General features: G+C 49.4%; 3 protein-coding genes and 1 non-coding gene across 11 annotated transcripts in view; 2 read left to right on the top strand and 2 right to left on the bottom strand.

Moving 5' to 3' along the window:
• The window catches only part of NCAPD2 (non-SMC condensin I complex subunit D2), a 51,362-nt gene extending 41,839 nt beyond the window's left edge, over window positions 1-9,523 (bottom strand). For 3 of the 7 annotated variants that reach the window (XR_005598261.1, XR_005598263.1, XM_039538014.1), the window contains exons 1-9: window positions 9,055-9,523; window positions 4,932-5,007; window positions 3,761-3,853; window positions 3,447-3,505; window positions 2,811-2,992; window positions 2,152-2,291; window positions 1,024-1,151; window positions 814-937; window positions 595-742 (exon numbers count right to left, since the gene is read on the bottom strand). Coding sequence is in view for 5 of the 7 variants with exons in the window: in XM_039538014.1 (XP_039393948.1) it covers window positions 595-742; window positions 814-937; window positions 1,024-1,151; window positions 2,152-2,291; window positions 2,811-2,992; window positions 3,447-3,505; window positions 3,761-3,853; window positions 4,932-5,007; window positions 9,055-9,187 (1,083 nt within the window). In the remaining 2 variants the exon portion in view is untranslated. The remainder of the gene's footprint in view (window positions 1-594; window positions 743-813; window positions 938-1,023; window positions 1,152-2,151; window positions 2,292-2,810; window positions 2,993-3,446; window positions 3,506-3,760; window positions 3,854-4,931; window positions 5,008-9,054) is intronic. The other 4 variants (XM_039537982.1, XM_039537988.1, XM_039537993.1 and 1 more) reach the window with 4 other exon arrangements.
• LOC120396156 lies at window positions 3,072-3,383 on the bottom strand. The gene has a single exon (XR_005593023.1). It is a non-coding gene; the product is annotated as a small nucleolar RNA U85 (small nucleolar RNA).
• A 234-nt stretch (window positions 9,524-9,757) lies between the features above and the next one.
• On the top strand, window positions 9,758-11,042 carry MRPL51 (mitochondrial ribosomal protein L51). Its single transcript, XM_039538031.1, has 3 exons — window positions 9,758-10,001; window positions 10,105-10,212; window positions 10,450-11,042. The coding sequence occupies exons 1-3, from the start codon at window positions 9,917-9,919 to the stop codon at window positions 10,644-10,646; spliced, it is 390 nt and encodes a 129-aa protein (XP_039393965.1). The 5' UTR covers window positions 9,758-9,916; the 3' UTR covers window positions 10,647-11,042.
• A 6,155-nt stretch (window positions 11,043-17,197) lies between these two features.
• Window positions 17,198-25,383, top strand: VAMP1 (vesicle associated membrane protein 1). 2 transcript variants are annotated; one of them, XM_039543860.1, is made up of 5 exons: window positions 17,198-17,431; window positions 21,284-21,413; window positions 21,563-21,721; window positions 22,611-22,662; window positions 24,412-25,383. In XM_039543860.1, coding segments are annotated over exons 1-5 (396 nt in total). In that variant the 5' UTR covers window positions 17,198-17,429; the 3' UTR covers window positions 24,465-25,383. The 2 variants fall into 2 exon arrangements, with proteins under 2 accessions (XP_039399794.1, XP_039399884.1); XM_039543950.1 differs by having other exon boundaries at window positions 23,119-25,383.
• Window positions 25,384-26,527: the final 1,144 nt, after the last annotated feature.

Below are 26,527 nucleotides of genomic sequence, written 5' to 3'. Positions count from 1 at the left end.
ATTATAAATTACATATGAGTATTATGCCCACTGAAGTTTTACTTTTTATTTGTACAAACCTAATTGGAATGTGACATGCTAATGAAACAGTTTTTAAAATAGAAAATGCCTTAAGCTGGTACAAACCATGATTTTACCTGGTTAAAAACCACCTCTGGCAAATACCCACGCCATCCCTGCTATTGGCTGCTGCCTTGCCAGGCTGTGGGAGCCCCAGGGAGAGCCACATAGATTAGCTGGCTCTGCCTGAGCCTAGCAAAGGATTGGTATTTCTCTCCTCACAGGCATCCAGGAGAAAGGGGGGGGGGCAAAGCAGGGAACCAAGAGCCAGTTCTCTCCCCCACCCCAATTCTCTGCTGTTGGATATTACCTATGCTGGGGGAATTCTCAGCATAGTACTTTCTGCAGTGGTTCCTGGTCTGTTCGCATCACCGGAGCATGTAGGATATGGAGCAAGGCAGAGAATCTGCCTCTGCAACTCCTTAATCTTTGTGATATACTCTCACTCAATCTTCAGGCCAAAAGATTGGACACCACTATGGTACACATTCCTTTCCCTGCATATGTTGTGCTTTGCCCCTTCCCAAGCAGTACCTCTCCATCCAAGTGATGCAGAAGGACACTCATGTTTGATAGCACAATCGCTGGGATTTGTTCAGCCAGTTCTGTGAGAAAAGCAGCATAACCCTTCACTCCAGAAGCATCCCGAGTCAGATCCTGGGGACATTTCTGGCCAATCTCCCTGCACAAAGAAAGAGTCAGTGCCCAAGGCTGCCGGGGATGGAGGGAGCAGGGGCTTGGAGAGTTTCCCACCTCAGCAGCTCTCCCACCATGCTCTTCATGCCGTACTCCCTGGCCCACAGGCTCACAGCCCCCGCAAACACTGGGGCTACATGTTCAAAGTGCTGCAGCATCTGTGTGATCTTCAGAGTTGCACCTGCCAAACCACAGGAGGGGGGGAAAAAAAGGGTCAGAGAATACATGAGGGGATCCCACATCAGGGAGGGTAGGTGACAGACTCACTGAGCATGTGGTCATAGTGAGTCAGAGCCACAGCAAGCAGATGCATTACTGCCTCCCGCATGGCCCGATGCTTCTGGTGGCTGATGCTGGGCTTCTCCAAAATGCGGTAACAGCTGCCAGTCACTAGGCTGAGAGGAAAATAGGGAGTGATAAAGAGACCTGACACTGCAATCTGACAAACCCCCTCCCACCCCCCAAAGAGATCTGAACTGGCGGAGCCTTTAAAAGTTTTCACCTCCTCACTGTTGCCTTGGCTCCAACTTCCCAGTGTCCTAAGCAATGACTAAGGCCCTGTGTAAATAATTTCATGGACTGCATGAAAAAAAAACAACCCATGAAATTAGCCCAATGCCATGATTTTTCCAACAGCGGGGAGACACTTCTACCTACCCACTGAGGCTGCAGCTGTTCATGAACTAATGGGCCAATTCCATTCTGGGAAGCAGAGGTATCTCAACACATGGCACCAGGTGGTCTGGCTCAGCCCACCCAGCCCAATTCACTCCACCCTAGGCCATCATTGCTGCTTCTTGTCTAGCCAACAGGGAAAGGGGGTGGCACTGAGAACACCTCTCTCATGTGTGGGGAGGAGAGGGGAGGGGAGACAGGACACCACAGCAGTAATGGGGGGAGGGGGGGAGGAGAAGAGAAGATTTTTTTCTCAGGGCCTTAGCAGTGAGGTGTCCATGCTCATAGATCCCTCAGAATCATAGAATATCAGGGTTGGAAGGGACCTCAGGAGGTCATTTAGTCCAAAGCAGGACCAGTCCCCAATTTTTTTATTTTTTTTGCCCCAGATCCCTAGATAGCCCCCTCAAGGACTGAACTCACAATCCTGGGTTTAGCAGGCCAATGCTCAAACCACGGCGCTATCCCTCCCCTCTAGCACTGGGAATGGTTCCCAAACTTTTTCCTTGGTTCAGTCTTACCCTGTTCTCCCAAATTTCTTCTCAAACTCTTTACTCTCCTAAGGTTCACATCCTATAGATTGCCTTTGAATGAGATGGGACAAACTGATTTACCTATCCTCTTACAAGTCAGCCCTTCCAAAAATCTCCCACATACAGCTCACACCCTGCAGCCATTCCATCCTGTCTTCTTCTCCCCAGCATTCACTTCAGCCTTTACCTGATGAATTCCTCCTCCACCACCAAACCACACCACAGTCGACGGAGGTTCAGTTGCAGCAGCTGTGTCAGCAGATGTATGAGTGGCTGCCTCTCTTCCTCCCAGCAGAAGCCTGAGCCCGTGGTGCGGTTCTTCTTGCTCTGAGGAGATTATGGGTATTCACATCAGGCAGCATCTCCTTTTAAAGCTGGAGGCGACACTCAAGATTTACAGTAATGAAACCCTTGCCCCAAACCTGCCGGGAACCAAAGGGCTACACCAAATGGAAGCAGCTGCTTCCCTCTAATATGTGGGGGGGAAGAGGCATGTGCTTGGGAGGAAATGCTGGTATACTGGAACTGCAGCTAAGGCAGACACAGAAGCGTGAGGCAGCACAGAGAACAGCTTGGGCATTTAGAGATCAGTGGAGCATTACATGCTGTGATATGTCCTGTCTCCTGAAGCTGCTGCCCATAAACATTTCTTAGATGTTCATGTACCACAGCCTGGCTTTTCTCATGTCATATTGGCCTGCCCAGTATCCATATGGAAAATTCCAGCTATGGCACTGAACTGATGTTACAGTCATCTGAGGGGACATCAATGTGTAGGAACAAAGTTGCAGAGTCCAGTAAGTTTTTATGAAAATGGAGATGCATAATCCACCCCCACATACATACCTTCCCACTGGGATCTAGCCCTGCCAAGCCACTCTTGCAGGAGTCTATTTCAAAGGCCTCCACTAGATGAGTCAGTACATAGCAGTTCATTTTGAGAGCATTGAGGTGAGTGGTGCGGTCTGAAGGGTTCAGGTCAAGATTATCCAAGATGGAGGAGAGGTCACTGGAGTGACGGGACACCACTACAGGGAAGTGAGAAGGCATAGGCATCACTACCCATACACACCAAAGCACCCACTTCCCTTGTAACAAACTCACAGCAGCCATCAGATTACCAAAGAACTGTGCTCATGCCTCACCAGCCATAATTTGGGCTACACCCTGTGACCCAGGACCCAGAGATGCTAAATTCACCCTGTCCCCATCCCCTGCCCAGCTCCTAGGACCACTTGCTAGGGGCTGGGATATCTCCCGCCAGGAATGAAATGGAAAATGGGACTTCCTGTCGGTCTGCCCTTACAGCAAACACACACAACTCTGCACTGCCTGCCAAGATTACAGACCTGTATCAGGGATGGGTGAGGGTGCAGCCCAGCCAATGGGGTCACATTTGCCTTTATATCATCATAAAGCTGCAGGGAGGAAGCAAATCTCTCACCATCCCCTCCACAAGGGGAGAAAGATCCTCACACCTACCTTTCATCATCAGCTCCAGGGCATCCTCCTTGAGTGCAGCATTTACGGACCGGAAGTGGCTGTGAGGCAGACAACAGATGATAAAATACAGGATGACATTGGCACTAGGCCTAGTTCAAGGCTGTCACACAAGAGTCTTCAGGAGCAACTCTAGACTTGTCTTCTAAACCCAGTCCTCTCCCAACCTGCCCACATTTGTGACTAGAGGGATCAATTTATGAGATGGTTCAAATACGTTCTGCGGAGAGTTTCCCTGGAGAATTTGAAGATAAAAAGAACTATTCTAACTGATTTTAACTCATTGATGGGTTTACCTGTAACTTCTCAGAAAATTCTGTACTCCAAATGCATGTGCTAGAGTTTTGGAAGGATACACTATATTCCTCCTCAGGTAACAGACTGAACACCTACATTAAGAGCGAAACTTAGTATAGTGCATCAGCACCTCCAAGACAGGCCTCTACACATACACAAAGATTTCATAGAAGAACATTTTAAAATGTTATAAACAAAACGTAAACAGAGTTGATCTAGGTGAGCGATCAGAATTTATTGCTTAATAAGCTTATCAATTAGCAAATACCACTTCACTTTTGAGTACCAAACACATAGGTCTGGAAATGCAAATTATTTGAATTAGTGAGAGTCTGATATTGTACTAAACACAAAAAGCTACAAAAGACAAAGGCAATGCAAGAAGTTATAATATGGTAACTAAGGCCTTGTCTAGAGTTGGCCAAAAACTAGGACACCATTATATACACCCCTTATTGACATTGCTATGCCAGCAAAAGTTTTGTAGACCTCGATTAGTACAAATCAATAGATTGTAGTAGGAAAATAACTATGGAAACTGCAAGATAAGCTGACATAAGGCTGGGAGTGAAAATTGCTTAATATAGAATTCACATACACAAATCACCCCCCAATGCTATTTAACAACCAGACAAACCAAATTTTCATCCTGTAATAAAACTCACAAAACAGCTCTAATGCAAACACCCATACCAAAAGGTGTCGGTTTTGTCCTGATGTTGAATGGGGAGGTGAAGGGGGGGGAGAATGGCCTACCTAAAATATTTGTGAGATAGGAAATCTGTGTTTCCTGCCCAGCTGTAACATTCCCTTCCCTCCAGGAACTCCCAAATTTCCACCTCCCGAGATGGTGTCTGCGGTAACCAGTTAAACAGTCAATGATTATGTTATTACATCACTAACTAGTATCCCAGTGGGATCACCGCAGAGTGGGGATGGATTCATGCCACTCACAGCACCAGGTCCTACTCAGGAAGAGGAGGCATCTATAAATGGACCCAGCCAGGGCCTACCCCATCTGGATACCTCTGCAGATACACCCAGGACTCTGTTCTCCTGAACCCTTGGTAGGAGCAAGAACAGCAGTGCCCACTACCACTGATCACCATCACCTCTGAAGCCCATGACCAAGCCACTCTCCCCCACCCCTGCAGTGCGGTGTATACTCACTGGAGTAGACTGTAGAGGGTGTCGAAGTGCTGCAGGATGGCTAGTGGCCCCTGCACTTGGAATGCCCCCCGGAATTCTGGAGAGACAGGGAGACACAATTAACACAATATTGCCAACTGCAAGGGATCAAAAATCATGAATCAAATGCCAAAAAGTCATGAGATTGGCCCCACAAAAATCATGAGATTTAAAAACAAAAACAAAAAAAACACAAAAAGCTATCAAACTTTTTTTTTAGCCTCTTGACTTTAACTCCCCTCCACTCTTTTGGCTCTGTGTGATAATTTCAGGATGAAAAGATAGCCTTTAATGGACACAAAATGGACACCCCCTCTCTGGCTGCTCAGATGGAGACTCCATTTATCTTCTCCTTACCTCAAGATAGACAATGGATGACTGTTCCCCTATTACTGTCTGGACTCCTCCTGTCACCTGCCTCGCTGCCTGAAGTGTTCTCCCCCGCCACCCCTTCTCTGGATCCAACAGCATCAAGTCTCTGGCTTGCTGGTCCCCCTGGGGCTTCTTTTCTGCTTGGATGTCAAGTAGAGGAGAAGTCCCAAGGCACTGGAAGAAGTTAAGTGTTGCTGCAGGGCTCAGGGCCCCAGATCCAGTAGCAACATTTTCCCAACTCCCCGCTTTACTGATTTCTGCTGCCCCAGGACCCTAACTCACTGCTACAGGACCATCCAAGAAGCACATGCCAATCCTCCCTAATTTCAGTAATCCTCTCAATTTTTTACATGTCTTTACTAGGGCTGCTGATTAAATCACAGTTAACTCACGCGATTAACTAAAAAAAAAAGTTAATCATGATTAATCGCAGTTTTAATCGCACAGTTAAATTTCAATTAGGATTCTATTGTTTATTAAATATTTTGGATGTTTTTCTACATTTTCAAATATATTGACTTCAATTACAACACAGAATAGAAAATATACACTTTATATTTTTATTACAAATATTTGCACTGTAAAAAAATCTCAGTTCACCTCATACAAGTTCTGTAGTGCAATCTCTTTATCCTGAAAGTGCAACTTACAAATGTAGATTTTTTGTTTGTTTGTTACATAACTGCACTCAAAAATGAAACAGTGTAAAACTTTAGAGCCTACAAGTCCACTCAGTCCTACTTCTTGTTCAGCCAATCGCTCAGACAAACATGTTTGTTTACATTTACGGGAGATAATGCTGCCCACTTCTTATTTACAAGGTCACCTGAAAGCGACAATAGGTGTTCGCATGGCACTTCTGTATCTGGCATTGCAAGGTATTTACATGCCAAATATGCTAAACATTTGTATGCCCTTCATGCTTCGGCCACCATTCCATAGGACATGCTTGCATGCTGATGATGCTCGTTTAAAAAAAAAAGTGTCAATTAAATTTGTGACTGAACTCCTTGGGGGCAAACTGTATGCCTCCTGGTCTGTTTTACGCACATTCTGCCATCTAATTCGTGTTATAGCAGTCTCGGATGATGACCCAGCACATGTTGTTCATTTTAAGAACACTTTCACTGCAGATTTGACAAAACACCATTAACAAGTGCTGCAACTTATCTTCTTGGACCCTCACTGTGCAGTCTATAGGGGAGGAAAAGCTTGAGGAGGTAGTGATGGCAGAGGAGGAGAATGAGAAGGTGACATAGAAGGGAGAAGAGGGGGATCATCCCTGGAAGGAGGTCCAGGCCTGAAACTGATCAAACTGATTAAGGACCCTAGGTGATGTATGAGGGTGGCTCTCCCAGGTCTGATCCTCCCCTTCTCCATTTGTGGGTGGGTGTCAGGGGCACAACAGGGGTGGGACGTCCCAACTCTCTGCTCCCCTCCCTGCTTATGGGAAAGAGGAAAGATCTCCAAGCAAGCTCCCTAATTTTTTTCACAAACATTTCTAGATGTCTCAGAGCAAGACTGGCATCTCTACATGAAATCAAGTACCCGCCCCCTGCCCCAGTACTTGCCCCCCCCTCACTCTCCCCACTCACAGGCTGGCTTCAACTCACTCAAAAACAGTGAAAACAATGGGGAGTCCTTTTGGCACCTCAGAGCAGGGGTCTCAAACTCAAGTGCCCACAAGGGCCACATGAGGTCTAGTGCATTGGCCCGAGGGCCACATCACTGACACCCCCATCCTCACTGCCCCGCCCCCCCTCCACCCCTACGCTGCCCCTTTCCCTGTCACCAGGGAGTGCAGCAGAGGTGCAGGGGCTCAGGGCAGGGAGTTGGGGTGCAGGAAGGGTACAGGGTGCGAGCTCCAGCCCAGCGCCGCTTACCTAGAGCAGCTCCAGGGTGGCAGCAGTGCACATCAGGGCCAGGGCAGGCTCCTGGCCCCGCACCGCTCCAGGAAGCGGCCGGAACCACAGCCCCTGGGGGAGCAGGGGTGGGCACGGGGCTCCGTTGCTGCTCCTCCAGGTACTTACCACGAAGCTCCCATTGGCCGCAGTTCACTGTTCCCACCAATGGGAGCTGCGGGGGGCGGTACCTTGAAGTGAGACTACCTCCTCCCCACTCCCCTCCAGCCCAAAGGGATGTGCTGCCAGTCGCTTAAGGGAACGGCACTGGGCTTGCAGCGCCACTGGGGGCAATCCCACAGCCGAATCAGTTTGCTCACCCCTGGCCTGGAGGTGAGCAGAGGGGCGGGGGGAGCTTGGCAGGCCGCACAGAAGAGCCCTGCAGGCCATGTGTTTGAGACCCCTGCCTTAGAGCCTAACAAATTTATTTGGGCATATGCATTCGTGGGCTATACCTCATTTCATCAGATGCATGGAGTGAAAAATACAGTAAGCAGGTATAAATATACAGTACATGAAAAGATGGAAGTTGCCTTACCAAGTGGGGGGGGGGGGGGAGGGAGAGGGGGAAGACAGTGATAATGACACCAATTCAATTAGGGTGGATGTGGCCCATTCTCAACAGTTGACAAGACGGTGTGACTATCAGAGGGGAAATTATTTTTTATAATGACCCAGAGGGCATTTGCTGGCACATGATGGCATATATCACATTGGTAGATGATAGAATATCAGGGTTGGAAGGGACCTCAGGAGGTCATCTATTCCATCTACGGCCAAGCCCTAAGATAACATCTACAGGATCTCTATCAATACCCACCTAGGGAAGTGAAGAAACAGACTGACAGAACCAGAAGGGTACCCAGAAGTCACCTACTATAGGACAGGCCCCAACAAAGTAACAGAACGCCACTAGCCATCACCTTCACCCCCCCCCCCCAACTAAAACCTCTCCAACGCATCATGAAGAACAATCCCTCACTCTCACAGACATTGGGAGACAGGCCAGTCCTCGCTTACAAACAGCCCCCCAAACTGAAGCAAATACCAGCAACAACAACAAAAAACTAACACAGGAACCAATCCCTGCAACAAACCCCGTTGCCAACTCTGTCCGCATAACTATTCAAGGGACACTATCATAGGACCTAACCACATCAGCCACACCATAGGGAACAAGTTCACCGGCACATCTACCAATGTGATATATGCCATCATGTGCCAGAAATGCCCCTCTGCCATGTACATTGGCCAAACCAGACAGTCTCTATGCAAGAGAATAAATGGACACAAATCAGACATCAGGAATGGTAACATATAAAAACCAGTAGAACACTTCAGTCTCCCAGGACACTCAACAACAGACTTAAAAGTGGCAATTCTTCAGCAAAACAACTTCAAAGAGAAACTGCAGAACTGGAATTAATGTGCAAACTTGACATCATCAAATTAGGCCTGAATAAAGACTGGATAACTAGGTCACTACAAAAAAATCATTTTCCCTCTGACATTCACACCTTCTTGTCAACTGTTGGGAATGGGCCACATCCACCCGAATGGGATTGGTGTCAGTATCACTGACACCCCCCCCCCATTGTAAGGCAAATCCCACCTTTTCATGGGTTATTTATATCCGCTTATTGATCAGCCTCACTCCCAGACGCCGCGGGACGGTAGGGAGATGGCGCCCATTTTGCTGGCTTCAGCTCCATTGGCAGCAGCGGGGGATGGCGCCCATTTTGATTAATGGAAAATCCGTTTTCACGAGAACGGGAAAAACACCCGCAAAATTGCCAGAGTCACAATCATAGCGCGAGCGCCGCGCCTCTTACCCGCCAGCTGCCCAGGAAGCTGGGCCGGGGACAGCACCTCCTGCACCACGTACTGCGCGGGGCCGCCGCTGCGGAGCAGGTCGGCCGGGGACAGGGGCAGCTGGAACTCCCAGGGGAGCGGCGAGGACGGCATCTCCCGGCTGCCAGCGAACAGACACGACGTGAGCGGCGGCGGCCTGGCTCCCCCCAACCCGCGCGCCCGGCCAGCCAGTACTGCCGGTCCGCCTCCTCCGAACGCTCAAAGCGCGCAGGCAAACGTAACAACCACTAGCTTCAGCCTATCAGCGCCCGCGGAACACCGGGGAGCCAATCACAGCCCAGACCGCTCTCTTCACCTCCGTCCAATTACCCACGTGCAAGCCCGGCCATCTCCGAACGGCCGGGTTCGCGCCAACTCCTACCGCATTCGAATCACAACCGCCTCCTTGTTACCGGCGCCAATCAGGGGGCGGCTGGAACACAACAACCAATCAGACACCAGAGGCTCCTTCCACCTCTCAGTTGCCAGCCGCGCAACCGCCGGGCCGTGGCGCCGGGGGGGGTAGGGGTCAATCCCTCGAGCCCGGGTTCATTGTCAGCGTGTGGGGGAGGGGGCGTCCGGGGACAGCAGCCACCGTTGGTTTGGTCTGGACCCGTGGCCGGGAGCAGGGGCACGGGGGCGCGCCAAGACACGCCGCGCGGGGAGCGGTGCATTCTGGGAAGCAGCCGCCGGTTAAAATGGCTGTGGCAGGGCAGGGCGCGCGCTGCTGCTGAGGTCCCCGCTCCAGTCGCGCCGGCCCGGCTTGTGCCCCGTGGGTCCTTGCCGCGCGGGCTCCGTGGGGGCCGCTCCGGTGACCGTTGCTCTGTCTTTGCAGGGGGGACAATGGGGACTCTGCTGCAGCTGGCAAGATGGGGCCTCTTGGGCCGTAGCCTCTCCCTGGTCCAGACCGCGAGGAGCCTCCACTGTGGTGAGCGGGGCGGGGTTCGCGCCCAGACCCTGTGGTGCCCTCCCGGCAGGGTCAGGCCCTTCTCCTGATAATCTCGTTCTTCAGCTGTCTTCTCCCTTTCAAGGGGTCGCCAGCTGGATCCATGTGAAGTTGCCCCCTGAACCTAAAGAGGTTGATCGCTGGACAGAGAAACGAGCCTTATTTGGGGTCTATGACAATATAGGAATTCTAGGTAAGTGACCAACCATGGGTCTGAGGCTATCATGGAAGAAGGGAAAGTAACTGGAACTCCAAATGGGGGGGGGGGGGGGGGTCAGGAGAGTAGAGGTTAGTCCTACTCTGGGGCTGGGGAAAATTTAATGGTGTCAGAATTAATTGAGGTTGATGGGACCTGGGGGTAACCTTTCTGCTACCCTGGGTTTGTTTTCCTGTTACTCCATCTGTTTCCCACTTACCCCTTCCTCCTCAGGAGACTTCCAGGTTCACCCCAAGGACTTGATCATAGGGCCCAGCTGGCTGCGAGGCTGGCGGGGAAATGAGCTACAGAGATGCATCCGCAAGAAGCAAATTGTAGGTCATCGAATGTTTGATCAGGATTACAAGAACCTTAACAAAAGGATCAGGTTCCTGTACAGACGCTTCAACCGCACTGGAAAGCACCGCTAGGAGCAGACCTGTGAGAACTCTCCATGTGCATCCTGGAAGGAATGGCATCCTGGGTGTAACAGGTTTAGCACCTGGAGCTGTGCACATATTGGGGTGTTGTAAAATCATAATAAACTGAGTTGCTCTTCTACAACTACCTTCTACCTTTGATCCTACTTGAAGCTCAGTTCCGACCTACAGACCCTCCTGCTTGTCCAGTCCTGAGCTACCTTTGCTGATTATTTCTTCACCACCACCACCCTTAAATTTATCTTCTTACTGCTTCTCTTAGTTTGGCTCCCCATATTGCTCTATTGCAACCCCTCCCTGTAGTATCTGGTTTCCAGCTTCATAGTTTGTCACACCAATCTTAATATTGAAATGACACAAAACATTAAATTATTTCAATTATCAGCACTCAGACAACCTTTATTCCATTTTATAATTCTCTCAGAGAGTTGCAAGTCTTTTTTGTATTCTCCTTCTCCACTCATGCCCCATCTGCTACAGCTCACAGTTTAGTCATCTATCTGTCCTTCAAAACCCTCCAATAAATTGTGACTTGAGTAATGCTGAAGTTACCTTAACAGCCCAGAATTGAAGTTGCATTGAAATTTGTCTTTAAAGGATGATTAATCCTTTTAATTCACACTACTACTTCCTGTGTTTAATCTATATTTAATATACTCTCTGAACAGGTGAATTTTTTTAGCCAAAGGTTACTAATATAATTTAAGCAGGTGAAATTTAGATAAACTCTTTTTGAAATTTTCCCTGAAGTCAAGTTGTCATCAGGATCTTTTGTAGGAACAGCCCTACTGGATCAGAGCTGGGGTCAAGTGCCCTGTCTCATAGAGGGACCAGTACCAGATCCTTCAGAGGCAGCTGTAAGAAATCTGCAGTAGGCAGATCTGTGATACTCTGCCCCCCATTAGTTCACATTCTGATTTCTCACAGTTAGAGCTGGGCTGAAACCAAGTATAAGATTTAATAGCCTTTCCAAAAAAAAAAAAAAAATTATTTATGATAACTAGATATTATCCAGTGCCTCTCTAAATGTTGCTAAATTCCCATCCCCACTCTACTCAGCTCTGTCCTTTGGTGCATCATCCAGTAGCTGTGTGGGGAGCTACAACAGGAATTGAGAGAGACAAGATGGATGAGGTTATATCTTGTATTGAACCAAATTCTGGGATTGACATAGCTACAGCACTACATACAAAAACGGGATGTGAGGCAGAATTGAGGTGGGAGAGGGAAAGAGGGTTGTGGACACAGTTGCCAACTTTGACATGGTAAATAAGTACGCTGTCTTTCACAATAAGCCAAAAATCAAGCTAATCCCATTTCAAAACAAGCCAGTCCTTAAGAATCCCAACACTCTATGTGACTAGATCCCCCCCAGCATGCAGTCTGGGACTGTGGTGGGCCTGCTGTACACCCCAGACTCACTCCCACCCCCTTGCCCTGGCTTCCTCCCGCTCTTGCCCCTGCTTGCTGGGAGCCGATTGGAAAAAAAGGAAGCAAAAAGCTACTAGCCAACAAGCAACTCACAAGCCAATTAAGCCAAAAACAAGCCCAATTTCTGTGTTTTTTTGTGGGTTTGGCATGTCTGCTTGTGGATGGGGTCTTGGGCTGGTGGATACCAGTTCTCCTGTAATGAAGCATCAGCAGTTCGTTGGCTTTGCTGAAATGTCTACCATGGGGAGTCCCTGATATACCAAGGCCTCAGTGTAGACACAGAGCTGAATGAGGAGTTCTGTGGTGTCCCAGGAGGAGTATTGCATTAAGATGTTATTGCATCAAGAGTTAGCCCCAGTAAGGGAGCTGTGACAGAAGAACTGAGTTCATTTCCCTCCTTCCTCCAGTGGTGGGGATAGCAGTTGTGACTGGGGAATTGAATTCGGAGTAGCAGTGCTCTCTTGGAGGAAGCTTTAGCTGGTGTCCTGGCAGAGACCCAGTAGTTTCCATTCTGATCCAGTGGGAGGCAGGAGTTGGAAACTTGTGTTGCTTGGGTTGTACCCCAGCATGGAACACTGCTGAGCCCTTAGAGCCCTTTGTCTGCAAAGGGACATAATGAAAGAATTCTGGCCCCTTGGAGGGTCAGCAATAGGTCTCTAGTCAGGTGACAGAGGGCTGTCTCCTTAGACCCAGCTACAACTTTGGCTCTTACTCCACCTTGTGTGCCTTTATGGAAGAGCTTGAAAGCACTGCTCCTATGGAGGCTACAAACCCTGACAGGGTGCTCCAGAGGTTATGTCTACGCTATGGACCTTACAGCGGCACAGCTGTACCACTGTAAGGTCTCCCATGTAGCCGCTCTATGCCATATCAGCACTTTTGTCAGTGAAACTTATGTTGGTGAGGGAGGTGTTTTTTTTTCACACCCCTGACGGACAAAAGTGCTAGCGTAGACAAAACTTTAGAGTTTCTGACCATTGCTGCTGCTTCCGTCTATAAGGCATATGCTTGAGCTACCAAATTCTGTTATATGAAATATGGCTCCAGCAGCAGTGTATTGACGGCTCAGCCTACCTGCAGCCACCCACTTTTTGCTTCCCCATATCTCCTGTATTCCTTCTATTCCACACCTCTTGTCTCTTTGCTTTCCCTTTCTAATCCTATCAGTTTCTCCTGCCTTGTTTCCCAAACTTTTTAACCTAATTTTATTAGTAGTTCATATCTTATCATTCTAATAAAGGATGGTGTGTTTGTGGGTCAAGCTGTCAACATGCTACATCTTTCATAACCTGTGCTGGGAGATATAGAAAGAACCGCTCCTTTTCCCTTGATAGGATGGGATAGATTGAATGTACCTCAGCTCAGGTTTAATCTTGAGAATCTTTGGAGGGCTGATGGTAGAACACCTGGGCTACATGCACACTAATCATGGATGTTCTCAGGGCTGTTGCAGAGGCACTGGGATCTTTTTCCAGATATGATGGTTGACTGTTAGCAACTGAGCTGGCTGGCTTCATCATCTACAAGATGAATGCAAGTACTTCCAGGGGCTTATTCATTTGGGTCTTTTAAATCTGTATCATCTGGAGGCATCCTAGTTAAGGTTCCATCTTGATTTCCACTTTGGTGGGTCCGTAGCCCTGTAAACACACCAAACAATTCTTGACTAAATTGAATGTTAGTGAAACTAAGTGTTAGTCAATCTTTTTTAAAGGGAATGGGTAAAATAAAGGACATATCTCCTCCCAAAGTATGACTGCTTTCAGTTCTGTGACACAACTCAGGGTTTTCTGATTTTTTTTTTCACAATCTCTACACAACAGATAAAATTTGCGAGTAGTAGGTGGAACTGCAAGGTGGCATGGCAAGGAGAATCATAGGACTAGAAGGGACCTTGGGAAGTCATCTAGTCCAGTCTCTTGCACTCATGGCAGGACTAAGTATTATCTAGACCAGTGGTCCCCAACATGGTGCCCGCGGGCGCCATGGCGCCCACCGGGGCATCTATGTGCACCCGTGTACTGGCTGGCAGACGAGCATCTGCCAAAATGCCACCAAGAAGCAGCGTCATCCAGAGGCGTCACCACCGAAATACCGATGATTTTCGCCAGTATTTCAGTGGCGACACCTATTGATGTTGCCGCTTTTCAGCAGCGATGCCTACTGACGTTGCCGCTTCTCAGCGGCATTTCGGCAGATGCTCATCCACCAGCCCTGGTCCTCAGTGGCTCATCGTCTGGCGCCTGCCAGACAAAATGGTTGGGGACCACTGATCTAGACCATTCCTGACAGGTTTTTGTCTAACCTGCTCTTAATCTCCAATGATGGAGATTCCACAACCTCCCCAGGCAATTTATTCCAGTGCTTTACCACCCTGACAAGAAGTTTTTCCTAATGTCCAACCTAAACCTTCCTTGCTGCAATTTAAGCCCATTGCTGCTTGTCCTGTCTTCAGAGGTTAAGAAGAACAATTTTTCTCCCTCCTTGTAACAACCTTTCGTGTACTTGAAAACTGTTATGTCCCCTGTCAGTCTTTTCTTCTCCAGACTAAACAAACCAATTTTTTCAATCTCCCCTCATAGGTCGTTTTCTAGACCTTTAATCAGTTTTGCTGCGGTTCTCTGGACTTTTTCCAGTTTCTCCACATCTTTTCTGAAATGTTGCGCCCGGAACTGGACACAATACTCCAGTTGAGGCCTAATCAGCGCAGAGTAGAGCGGAAGAATTACTTCTCATGTCTTACTTACAGCACTCCTACTAATACATCCCAGAATGATGTTTGCTTTTTTGCAACAGTGTTACTGTTGACTCTTATTTAGCTTGTGGTCCACTATGACCCCCCGATCCCTTTCTGCAGTACTCCTTCATAGGCAGTCATTTCCCATTTTGTATGTGTGCATCTGATTGTTCCTGCCTAAGTGGAGTACTTTGCATTTGTCCTTTAATTTCATCCCATTTACTTCAGACCATTTTTCCAGTTTGTCCAGATCATTTTGAATTATAATCCTATCCTCCAAAGCACCTGCAATCCCTCCCAGCTTGGTATCGTCCTCAAACTTTATACATGTACTCTCTATGCCATTATGTAAATAATTGATGAATATATTGAACAGAACTGGACCCAGAACTAATCCCTGTGGGACCCCACTCATTATGCCCTTCCAGCATGACTGTGAACCATTGATATCTCGGAACAGTTTTCGAACCAGCTATGTACCCATCTTATAGTAGCTCCATCTAGGTTATATTTCCCTAGTTTGCTTATGAGAAGGTCATGCAAGACAGTATCAAAAGCCTTACTAAAGTCAAGATATATCACATCTACTGCTTCCCTCCTATCCACAAGGTTTGTTACTTTGTCAAAGAAAGCTATCAGGTTGGTTTGACATGATTTGTTCTTGACAAATCCATGCTGTTACTTATCACCTTACTATCTTGTATCTTACTGCAAATTGATTGTTTAATTATTTGCTCCATTATCTTTCCAGGTACAGAAGTTAAGCTGTCTGGTCTGTAATTCCCCAGGTTGTCCTTATTTCCCTTTTTATAGGTTGGGACTATATATGTCCTTTTCCAGTCTTCTGGAATCCCGTCTTCCATGAGTTTTCAAAGATAATCGCTAATGTCTCAGATAACTCCTCAGTCAGCTCCTTGAGTATTCTAGGATGCATTACCTCAGGCCCTGGTGACCTGAAGACATCTAACTTGTCTAAGTAACTTTTAACTTGTTCTTTCCCTATTTTAGCCTCTGATCCTAGCTCATTTTCACTAGCATTCACTATGTTAGATGTCCATTCATCATCAACTTTCTTGGTGAAAACCGAAACAAGTCATTAAGCACTTCTGCCATTTCCACACTTTCTGTTATTTCCCCCCTTGATCCCATCGAGTAATGGGCCTACCCTGTGCTTTGTCTTCCTCTTGCTTCTAATGTATTTGTAGAATGTTTTCTTGTTTCTTCTGGGTAAACCAACGTGGTCTCTTGCCATACTTCCAATCTTTTCTCCACAGTGGGATAGTTTGCTCTTGTGCCCTTAATAATGTCTCTTTGAAAAACTACCGTCTTCAATTGTTTTTCCTCTTAGACTTGATTCCCATGGGATCTTACTGGCAAACTCCCTGAGTTTGCTCAAGTCTGCCTTGAAATCCATTGTCTTTATTTTGCTGTTTTCATGGGAGTAGGTATAGCTCAGTGGTTTGAGCATTGGCTTGCTCAAGTGCAGCATTGTGTGTTCAAGCCTTGAGGGGGCTATTTAGGGATCCTGGGATTGGTCCTGCTTTGAGCAGGGGGTTGGACTAGATGAACTCCTGAGGTCCCTTCTAACCCTGATAGTTTATGCCTACCATTTCTTAGACTCATGAACTCTACCATTTCACGATCACTTCTATCCAAGCTGCTTTCCACTTTCAAATTCAAAACCAATTTTTCCCTGTCAAAATCAAATCTAGAACAGCCTCTTCCCTAGTAGCTTTCTCCACCTTCTGAAATAAATAGTTGATCTCCAGAGAGTGGGTGGGAGAGGTAAATGAATCAACTCATTGGAGCCCTGCATCAGCAATCCTGGCTAATGGAGGGGAAGGCAATGATGTGTGGTAGAAGTTTGGCTAGCATCACTTGCTGCTGTGGAGTCTCTGAGTCATGAAGGGGGAGCTGCGACATAGAGTCAGTTCTCCACACTGGGGGGTGGGGCAGCAGTCCCTAGCCCCAACTTCTTTCCACGTGTGAGCTGCGCTATAGTGAGGTTGGTACATCAGGTTGTGATGCCATGGTGATTTTTTTTCAGTCTGATGCGCTCACACTCCACTGTTATAATGACGTCTTGATTATCTCTGTCTGCAGCTCGGCCCTGCAATGATTGCGTCTGCGCCAGGCTGAATTTTCTGGGGCCCTCTTCTTTCCCGTGTAAACACCCATTATCTGTCTCCCGCTGCGCAGCTTTCTCTGGGCGGGGGGACCCGAGGGGCTTCCTCGCCACGACCATACCAACCCTCGGCCTTTAAGAGTTGTGGGCGTGGCCTGACAGCTCGGTGGCGCGAGGGGAGGCGGAAGGGAGGCTGCAGCTCACGACGCTTGGCTGGTGCTAGGCTGTGGCTGTGCGGGTGGAGGGGCAGCAGCCAGACCCACAGGGTGCCTAGGCTGACGGTGCGAAGGGACATTGCAGACGGGAGGGGGCGTGGCCTCTGGCGGCGCTGATTTGCCGGTGGTGGGCGCGGTCAAACAGCACCAGGCTATACATTGTGGGGGGGGCGTAGAGGCGCGACAGCCCAAACCCGAGGCAGGCGCAGGACCGGTGCCGGGTAGCCGCGGAGCGCTCAGTTGCGCGTTCTCAGCCCGGCGGAGCCATGTGAGTATTGGGGGCGCCGCGCTCCGCTCCGCTCCCCAGGGCTCCGGCCCCGAGTCGCGCATTGCAGCAGCTGTGGCTCGCTGCCCAGTGCGGAGCGATGGCAGCGGCCCCGAGCTGGGGCTTAGCAGCCTGCAGGGTCATCTGGCCCGCAGGATGTACCCACCACCTCCCTGGGAGAAGGGGCAGCCTGCGTGCCAGTACCGGCCGCCTCTCCCCGGCTCCTACCAGCTCCCCGCAGCCCCAGGACTGGCTTCCCCCCTCGATTGGTGGGGGGCTCGGCGTGCATGAAATGGCCCTTCCTGCACCTCTGCCTGGCTCCCATCAACGTCTGTGGCCGGACCCGCCCTGCACAGCGGCGTCTGCACTTCTCCGGCCGGCGCTCACGCCAGCCTGCTCTGCCCGGCCACCATCAGCATCTGCGCCCGTGTGTCGCGTCTCGCTCCTAGCAGCCTTCCCTCTGGCCCCTGCAGCACCCGCCCAGAGGCTGGGGGTCTCTTGCTGTGCAGGTCTTATAGGAAGAGGCTGCGCCATGGAGTCCCTGTTCTAGGGGACTGCCTGGGGATCCTGCTCCGTGCACCCCCGCGCATCGGTGGTGTCTATCAGGCAAGGCACCAGGTGGTTCTGGCTCCCTGCAGCTGAAATAAAGCGGGGGGGGGGGGAGTGTTTATTTGCCCATGTTGTAATGACATTTGGAATGGGCTCTCCTCTCCCTGTAGAGGCCTGCCTGGGATTGAGAGGTGGCTTGTCTGCTCTGTGGGCCCTGGGAGCTGATCTGAAAGTGTCTCCCCCCAAAAAAATGGCTGGCTTTAGTTGTCCCAGCTCAAGTGGTGGGATGGGGCTGGTTAGTTACTTGGGTGCTGTGGGGGGGATGGATGACTTATAAGCATCCTGGTCTGAAGCGGTCCTGTGTAGTGAATGCTTCAAGTAGTTGCGCTCCTGTGATCAGGTCCCCAGACTGGGAAATACAGCCTTAATTCCTAATTGGCAGAAATCAGTTAAAGATGACTTTGGGGGCAGCAAGATGATGATGGTGATTCCAGTCCTGTATGCACATATGCAGGTTTACTGCTAGACTGAATTCCCTTCCCTCGCTTCTGTTTCTTTCCTTTAAAGTTGGCCCTTATTTGTTGTCTGGCATTAGACACCTATGTAGGGTGACCAGATGACAAACTTGAAATATCGGGACGCGGAGGGGGGGGGGGGGGGAAGAGAGCAAAAAAACAAAAAAAGCCACCAGGCGGCAGTGGCACAGCCCCGTCTCCACCAAACTCTCGGCTCTGACCCCCGATACACTCCCAGCTCCCCCATCCCCTTGCTCCTGGGCCCAGCCTGGACTCCGAGCTGTGCAGCCGAGCCACGCTCCGGGCCCCTCTTGCAGCTCCCGGCCCAGCCGCTCCTGGGCTTCATTGCACCAGCCCCACAGCAGAGGCTGCTCCACTCTGTCCCGCCCGGGACACTCGCCCCGGGCAGCCCCGCTCCGGCTGCAGGGAGCTTAGGGACCCCCCCGGGCAGGGGGTGAACCAGGCAGCCGGGCCTGGCCCCTCCTGGCAGGAGCGTGTCCACCCCACGCGTGTCTCCACCCAGGCCTTGCCTGCTCCGCACTGCCCTGCAGGCTGCAGGGCTGGAGCAGCCTCCGTGCTGCGCTCCCAGCCCTGGCCATGGCCTGTGTGCAAACCTGGGAGGGAGGAGGAATGCCGCGTGCTTGGGGAAGAGGCGGGGCCAGGGCGGGGAGTTGGGGAGGGATCCAATGGGGCAGTGAGGGGCGGGGTTGGGGCGGGTCCAGGGCAGGGATTTGGGGAGGGGTCCAATGGGGGAAGGTGGGGGATGGTCGGGGGAAGTGGGGGGTGAAAGCCCCTCCGGGCTCCGTCTATGCACCGGATCGGAGGGCAAAATTGCTTGTTTGTCCCGTGTCCCGACCGAACATCGGTCGGGACGCGGGACAAACAAGCAAATATCGGGACAGTCCCAATAAAATCGGGATGTCCGGTCACCCTACACCTATGTGCCATTGAATCATAGAAATGTACGTCTGGAAGGGACCTCCAGGTCAAGTCCAGCCCCCTACGCTGAGGCTGGGACAAGTAAACACAAATCAGGTCCAACCTGTTTTTAAAAATCTCCAGTGATGGGGGATTCCACAACCTCACTCGAAAGCCTATTCTAACCCTTATAGTTAAAAAAAATTTTTTCCTGATATCTAACCTGAATCTCCCTTACTGCAGAGGAAGCCCATTACTACTTTTCCTACCTTCAGTGGACATGGGGAACAATTAATCACAGTCCTCTAATATCCCTTAACATATTGGAAGCCTGTTTTCAGGTTCCTCCTCACTATTCTTCTTTTCAAGACTAAACATACCCATTTTTTTTAACCTTTCCATATAGGTCAAGTTTTCTAAACCTTGCCTTTTTTTTTGCTCTCCTTTGGATTCTCTCCAAACTGTCCACATCTTGTGCCCAGAATTGGACACAGGACTCCAGCTGAGGCCTCATCAACGCTGAGCAGAGTGGGACAATTACTGCCTGTGTCTTACATACAACGCTCCTGTTAATATACCGCAGAATTACATTAGCCTTTTTTGCAGCTGCATCACATTGACTCATTTTCAATTCTGATCAATTATAACTCCCAGATACTCTTCAGCAGTACTACCACCTAGCCAGTTATTCCCCATCTTGTGGTTGTTGCTTTTGGAGTTGTGAACTAAGGGCATGGCTACACTTGCAGATATAGAGCACTTTGAATTAAACCAGCCTTCGTAGAGCGCAGTAGAGAAAGCGCTGTAGTCTGTCCACACGGACAGCTGCCAGCGCACTGGCGTGGCCACATTAGCAGCTCTTACAATGGCCACAGAGAGCAATGCATTGTGGTAGCTATCCCAGCGTGCAAGTGGCTGCAATGTGCTTTTCAAATGGGGGTGGGGTAGAGTGTAACAGGGTGTGTGTTTTGTGTATGGGGGGGAGAGAGAGCATTTCAGCATGCTGTCTTGTAAGTTCAGACAGCAGCAGACCCACTCTTTCTCTCCCCCCCCCCCCCCCCCGCTGCCCCAGCCTCTCTCACTCACAGCATTCCACAGTAAGGGCTTGCATGCTGGCTGTCAGAAACAGCTTTGAAAGGGCATTTCTGCATTCCTACAGGAGTTCAAAACAATGACAAGAGTGGCCACTTTATTTAAGGGGATTATGGGACGTTTCCGGAGGCCGATCAGAGTAATGCAACACCTCATTCACACTGACGCCAGTGCGTTGTAGCCAAGGCACAGTGAACATTATTCCTCTCATTGAGTCGGAGTACCAGCAGTGCTCTAGCTGTGGAGTCAGAGCGCTCTACGTGCCTTGCCAGTGTGGACGGAGAGTGAGCTAGTGCCCACGGGGCTCCATTATTGCACACTAACTCACAAGTATAGCCAAGTGTTAAGTCTACTACATCACACTTGTTTTTAGTGAATTTCATCTTGCTGAATTCAAGCCATTTCTCCAATTTCTTACGGTCATTTTCAATTCTAAACCTATCCTCCAAAGTGCTTGCCGCCACTCCCAGCTTGGTGTCATCCATACATTTTATAAGCATAATTTCAATGCCATTATCCAAATCATTAATGAAAATATTCAGTAGTGCTGGACCTAGGATTGACAATTCCCCCCCCCCCCCCCGCCCCTCACCACCCTCCCATGGGATCTCACTACATATCCTCTCCCAGTTTGAGATCCTGTATCAGTTCTCGAGCTTTCTCCTGGCTTTTGAGTTTGGGACTTGACTCCTGAGTTCTGCTTTTGTCTTAAATCTGAGGTATGTAGATGGACCCATATTACTCTGTTTCCTCTGTTGCGTATGTCTCCTTGTCTCATCAGGTCTGATCCAGCTCAGCAATCTGCTCCTGGGCCCCCAGAAAGGGGTACTCTTGGTGGGGGTCCCCCTGGGCCTTCCCCCAACATGACTAGTAACCTTCGGCTGCAGCAGTCCCAGGCCCAGATGGAGGAGGTAAGTCAGTGTCTCATGAGCTTGGTCGCTTATTATTTTGTATTATCATATTGCTTAGGACTAGTGTGATGGACTAGACTCCCGTTCTTGCTTTTGCGCCTCCCTCTGTGCTGGTGTAACATATGCTTTTTTTCTTCTTCTTTTTGCAGGTGGTGAGCATAATGAGTGTGAATGTGGAGAAAGTACTGGATCGAGACATAAAGCTGACCGAGATGGATGGCAAGGCAGAGGCACTTGAGGCTGGTGCCTCAATATTTAAAACTAGTGCAGGAAAGCTAAAGAGGAAGTACTGGTGGAAGAACTGTAAGGTAAGCCTCCCAACCCTTTCATCTACCTTCCAGTGAGGCCAGATCTGAAGTTGTTCCATGCCTACTTTGGCTGCATCCAGAGGCCACAGTTGGTGGAGTGGCACATGCAGGGTCACACAATGTGGCCAGGCCCCTCCCTGTAGAGCAGCTGGGCCAGCAAGTGAGGCATGGAGAGGCAAAGGCCAGGAGTGGAGAAAGTTTGGAACTGCTCTGAGGTACTACCACTTTCCGGTGGGTGGGATGGTGTGGTGTATGAGGTTGTGCCCCTCCCTTTCTTCTCCCTTCTCCCCCGCTCCCTGTCAGCAGGCACAGGTAGTCTGTGGCTGCATCAAAGTGAAGCTTGGGTTATAAGACAGTTGCACTCTGTACAGTTAGGTTTGTGGTTTCAGCATGAAGCTGCCCCAAGCCCTCTTTGGAAGGCAAGGTACACAGGAAGGAGAATGACCTGGATCGCCTCATACCCTCTCTGAGGGGTTGTGGAGTGCAGCCTTCCACTGGATCCCTGCTGCTTCCTCACTGCTCTGCATGAGAGGCCTTGGGGACTGATTGTTGGGGTGGGGAGAAGAGTAGAGATGAGAATAAATTAGGTCAGCACCGCATCCATGGCCTAGGATTTGAAGAAAACTTGTGCTACTAATTAGGACTTGTTGCTCCCCCTTCTTTGGAGACTCCTGACCCAACCTGGACATTCATCTCGTGGCTGTTGAAGCAGGTTCGTGATGCTGGGGGCTGGAAAGAGGAAATGCTATTTTGCACCAAGCAATGCTGTATGGAAGGACTGGAACTCTGAGCTTTGTCTCTAGAGTGTGGATGAGATGCCTTGGGAGTACTGCACCCCATAATAACCCCTTCTGAGAATATTAACCCTTCACAATCTTTCTCCCCCCAGATGATGATCATGCTTGGAGTGATCTGTGCCATTGTGATGGTGGCTATTGTACGTAAGTACCATATGGAATCTGAATGGAGGGTCAGGGAGCCCCCAACTCTTGGAAAATGCCACCACCTCTCTTTTGGTTAAGGGACTGAAGGTCTGAGAGTACCCTGCATGTTCAAATGATAGCTTCTGCCTGCTGGTTAAGGGAAAAGGTACCTTCCAAATGCCTGGTGAAGGGTGGAGTATTTGGGGAAACACCACAGGGAAATGGTATGTTTGAAATAGCATATAAAGGACCCAGTCTGAGAGCTCTTTCTCCTTGGGGGAAATGGGACCTTCCCTCTACTGGGAAAGAGGAGTTCTTCTCCTAAGTGTGAAAGGCATGGGAGTGGAAGGGTTGGGAAGTCCCTAACTTGGCTGGGGGGTTGTAGGCCTCAGTTGCCTACTGTGGGGACCTTGGTGTAATTTGCCCTCTTGTTCTCTCCTTTCTCTTTTTCCTTCTGTTGCATTCTGTCTCCAGTTTACTTCTGTACTTGAGAACGTGGCCCCTCAGTCTGCAGTCCACCTTCCCCTCTTCCTGTCTCCTTCCTTGCCCATGCTCCCCGCTCCATGTGGCTGCTTCATCTTCAGTTCTTTTGTTGGTTTTGTTTTGTCTTCTGTGTAAGATTCTGAAGCAACTCTCCTGGACCTAGGTTTAGCCCCTTCAAAACCTGCTGCAGCCCCAGGGAGGGCCAGCTCGTTTAGGGGGGAAGGGGAAGATGTTGCTCCCATTCTTATGTTTAAGGGTAATTTTTTTTTTTTTAATCTGAATTTGAGTGAGGCATGGCTTAAATGTCACCTTCATCACAGCTGTACCTAAAGGGTGTACTTCAGCAATGTGAGTTTCCTCAAAGCAGTTCCCTGGCTGTGATGGGCCTAGAGAGCAGGAGGAGGACTCCAATGTGACATTGATTAGAGTAGTGCCTCAACTTGGAGGAGAGCATCTGGCCTCAGCTCTTGTGGAGTTTCCCTTTAACTGCTGAAGTCTAAACTAGTTAATGGTGGTCACTTAGCCTTCAGCTCCCCACAAATAGTGACGGGTTGTGCCTTGCTCATGATGTGGCAGCTCAGCTTCATAGGAATGCAACAGGAAGGGTTGGTGATCCTTTCCTACACTGAAAGGACAATAGCAATGGTTATATCGGGGGTTGGTATTCCTGTAACTGGTACAGACTTGTCAGGATGTCACCCTGGTTAGCTACTGGCATGCCCCTTACTCTGAGGAAGTCCAGGGTGTGGAGGGAACAGGACTGGTAGAGGGAGTGAAAAGGAATTCTGGATTTTTCTTGCTTCATCAAGCTGTGTGCCTCTTTCTGTTGCATGAAGGGAGACATGGGTTGGGGGGGTCCCAGGTGTGGGGAGTCTCTGTTGCTTAAATAGTCAGCTGGGCAACTGCATCCTGTATGTATTTCTGGGCAAGTCCCCATCTTCTGCTCTGTTCTTTCTCCAAAGCCTCATTCTCTCAAGGAGTTACCAAAAAAATGGTAGTAAAGTAGAGTTCTGCTGTGAGAGAGAGTTCAAGACATTTTTCCAAAGCTGTCTATTAGGCAACTCTTGGATCTCAGCAAATCTGCCTGGTTCACAAGCTTAAAACTCTCTCTGTTAATGCTACAAATTCTAGTTTAGACTTTTGAGTCCAGACTGGGCTCTCTCCAAGGTTTCTGTTATCTAGTCCAGCTCTGGGAGGGTGGGGAGTTGAGAGCACATGAAACTGTATAACCTTCTGTGGGTAAGTCACTTCTCTTGTGTCTCCATTTTCCCCATCTGTGAAAAGAGCTACACAGCTCCTCTGAGTCCTTGAAGTGTTGTGGTGAATTCTGTGGATGAAATGAGCTGCACAGTTTGTGCAAGTCCCTACAGAACCTCTTGTGAGTATTTTGTTCTCAAACAGAACCACTGAAGGAAGAGTGTAGGGAGAGGGAGCAATGCTCCCTGTATCCTGCACCAAAAGGAAGGCTTCCTCAATTCAGGGAGCCCTGGCTATGAATTAGAATGCACTGGGACTTGTGTGCAGGGGCCAGTGATGCTGGGAAGAGGGATGCCATCTGTGGGGCTTCATGAGTGTAAGGTAGATGGAATGCTGGTAAAGGAAGAAAAGACTCTGTTGCGATAGGACATTCTGGGAAGGGTATGGGTTTTGCTTGCTTACCTCCATGAACCAGCATTTCATTTGCGCTGAGTCCATATCCCTGTAATTCCCCCATCCCTCCCCATCTTGGGGAGGGCAAAACTGAAGATCTGGAGTGAAGTGGTCCTTGTTATCTGAGTGCTTCCCACTATCCTCTGTTGAATTGAGCTGTGGAGATTGATGAACAGAAGTACATCTGCCGAAGAGGAGATAGGGCCTAATTGTGCTGATGCCATAATTTGGGAGGAGGGCAAGCAAGATGATGCAGGGCTCCCAAGCCAGCAGGTATTGCTCAAACTTTCCTGGACAAGCCCTCCCCATCCCTCCTGTTCCTCTGGCACTGAGGCCTCTGGGCTGTTTCTTCCATTTATCTTTCTGTTGTGTTTTTTTTGTGCCCCTCTTTCTGGTTCTTCGTGTGTGGGCAAAAAATATTCCCCCATCCCTGTTTTTCTGAGCCCAAAGCAAGGAACTTCCTTCCCTGTCCATATGGCTTCAGTGGGTGTTTCACGTGTGTGACTTGTGACTTTTCTCTATAAACGCAACTGTAACCTTCTCCTTGGGCATATATAGCACCCAGCTGATGTACTTTGAACTCTCTCTGCTAATAAACACAGTTCTACTCCCTTACTTTGTCTGCTTGGCCTGCATATAGGTGGGGAAGGGTGGCCCTGGACTACTGGAGGGGGGGGGCTGAGGGAGGGGGAGCTGACTCCTTTGTGCCTAGCCTGAACTGCTCCAGTGGGTGTGAGGGGGGGAAAGGTAGTATACCTTCTGCAATTCCAGGGTTGGGAAAATGAACCTCTTGTCTCTAGGGCAGTGGTTCTCCTCTGGATCTTAAGTGCCTAGCTGGTTCTGAGTCATTCTATTTTACTGTATCTCAAGTATGCCCTTGAGAGGAAAGGTGACAAATCTAAACTGTGTTACTATCAGCATCAGGAACCTGGGTTAGTAATGGGTGGTGGTCCCATAGAATGTAATAGAGCCTGACCTACATGGCTTTTCTGCTGTACACCATCAGGCAGTGTCTTGTGTCCAAGAGGAAGGAAGATCATTAGGTAGGAGTGGTAACTTATGAGAGGGCAGACAGCTGTTCATAATGAGGGTGGGAGGAAGATGTGTGCTCTGTCTCACTGAAAACAGGCTTTACTAAGGCTGGAAGTAGTAGAGTTCAGTGCTGTTTGAACTGTGTTGCAACTGGGGGATTATTTGAGAAGGTTCAGAGGAAATGTAGGAGTGAAGGGCTCAAAGGAGATGTCCATAAACAGAAGGACACTGAAAGACTTGGAGTTTAAATTTAAAAAGGAATTTAAAGGAGACAATCCCATTTATCAGCTGGGGTAGTTAGTGGGTGCAATATGTAGGGAAGGGAGTCAGAGGAAAAACACAACTAGAGAAGTGGGGGTTGAGAGCTACACCCCCCTAAGACAAGGAGGAGGTAATTCCCTTTGAAGAAGAGAGTTATTGAGGAAACACCCATCAGAGGAAAGGGGGCTTGGTGGTGCTCTAAATATTTGGTTCCTAAACTGTGGGCTGTGACAGAGTCCCAGGTGTTCTTCTGGGGTGGACTTTAAGGGGGCATTGCATGCCCCTCCCCCACAACTGTATACAGTGGTGGAGTGGGGCCTGGCAATGGCCCTCTACTGAAGGAGCCTGGTGATCCCAGTGGGCAGCAGAGGGTGAAGTGGAGCTGCCAAATGATACATGGAGAGTGAGGACAAAATGCTGGCCCTGAGAGGCAGTGGTTTTGAGGAGGCGGGATGGT

This window comes from Mauremys reevesii, linkage group 1 (genome assembly GCF_016161935.1).
Source record: "Mauremys reevesii isolate NIE-2019 linkage group 1, ASM1616193v1, whole genome shotgun sequence".
Lineage (NCBI taxonomy): Eukaryota > Metazoa > Chordata > Testudines > Geoemydidae > Mauremys > Mauremys reevesii.
The sequence above is the reverse complement of the archived record's forward strand: the minus strand, read 5'-3'. Positions and strand labels throughout refer to the sequence as shown.

Excerpts from the sequence above, each read along its gene's own strand:
- VAMP1 (XM_039543860.1), top strand. Across the intron at positions 21,722-22,610 it reads ACTGGTGGAAGAACTGTAAG|ATGATGATCATGCTTGGAGT; the intron begins GTAAGCCTCCCA and ends TTCTCCCCCCAG. Across the intron at positions 22,663-24,411 it reads TGTGATGGTGGCTATTGTAC|AGCTACACAGCTCCTCTGAG; the intron begins GTAAGTACCATA and ends ATCTGTGAAAAG.
- MRPL51 (XM_039538031.1), top strand. The coding sequence starts at position 9,917 with ATGGGGACTCTGCTGCAGCTGGCAAGATGGGGCCTCTTGGGCCGTAGC. Across the intron at positions 10,002-10,104 it reads CGCGAGGAGCCTCCACTGTG|GGGTCGCCAGCTGGATCCAT; the intron begins GTGAGCGGGGCG and ends CTCCCTTTCAAG. Across the intron at positions 10,213-10,449 it reads TGACAATATAGGAATTCTAG|GAGACTTCCAGGTTCACCCC; the intron begins GTAAGTGACCAA and ends CTTCCTCCTCAG.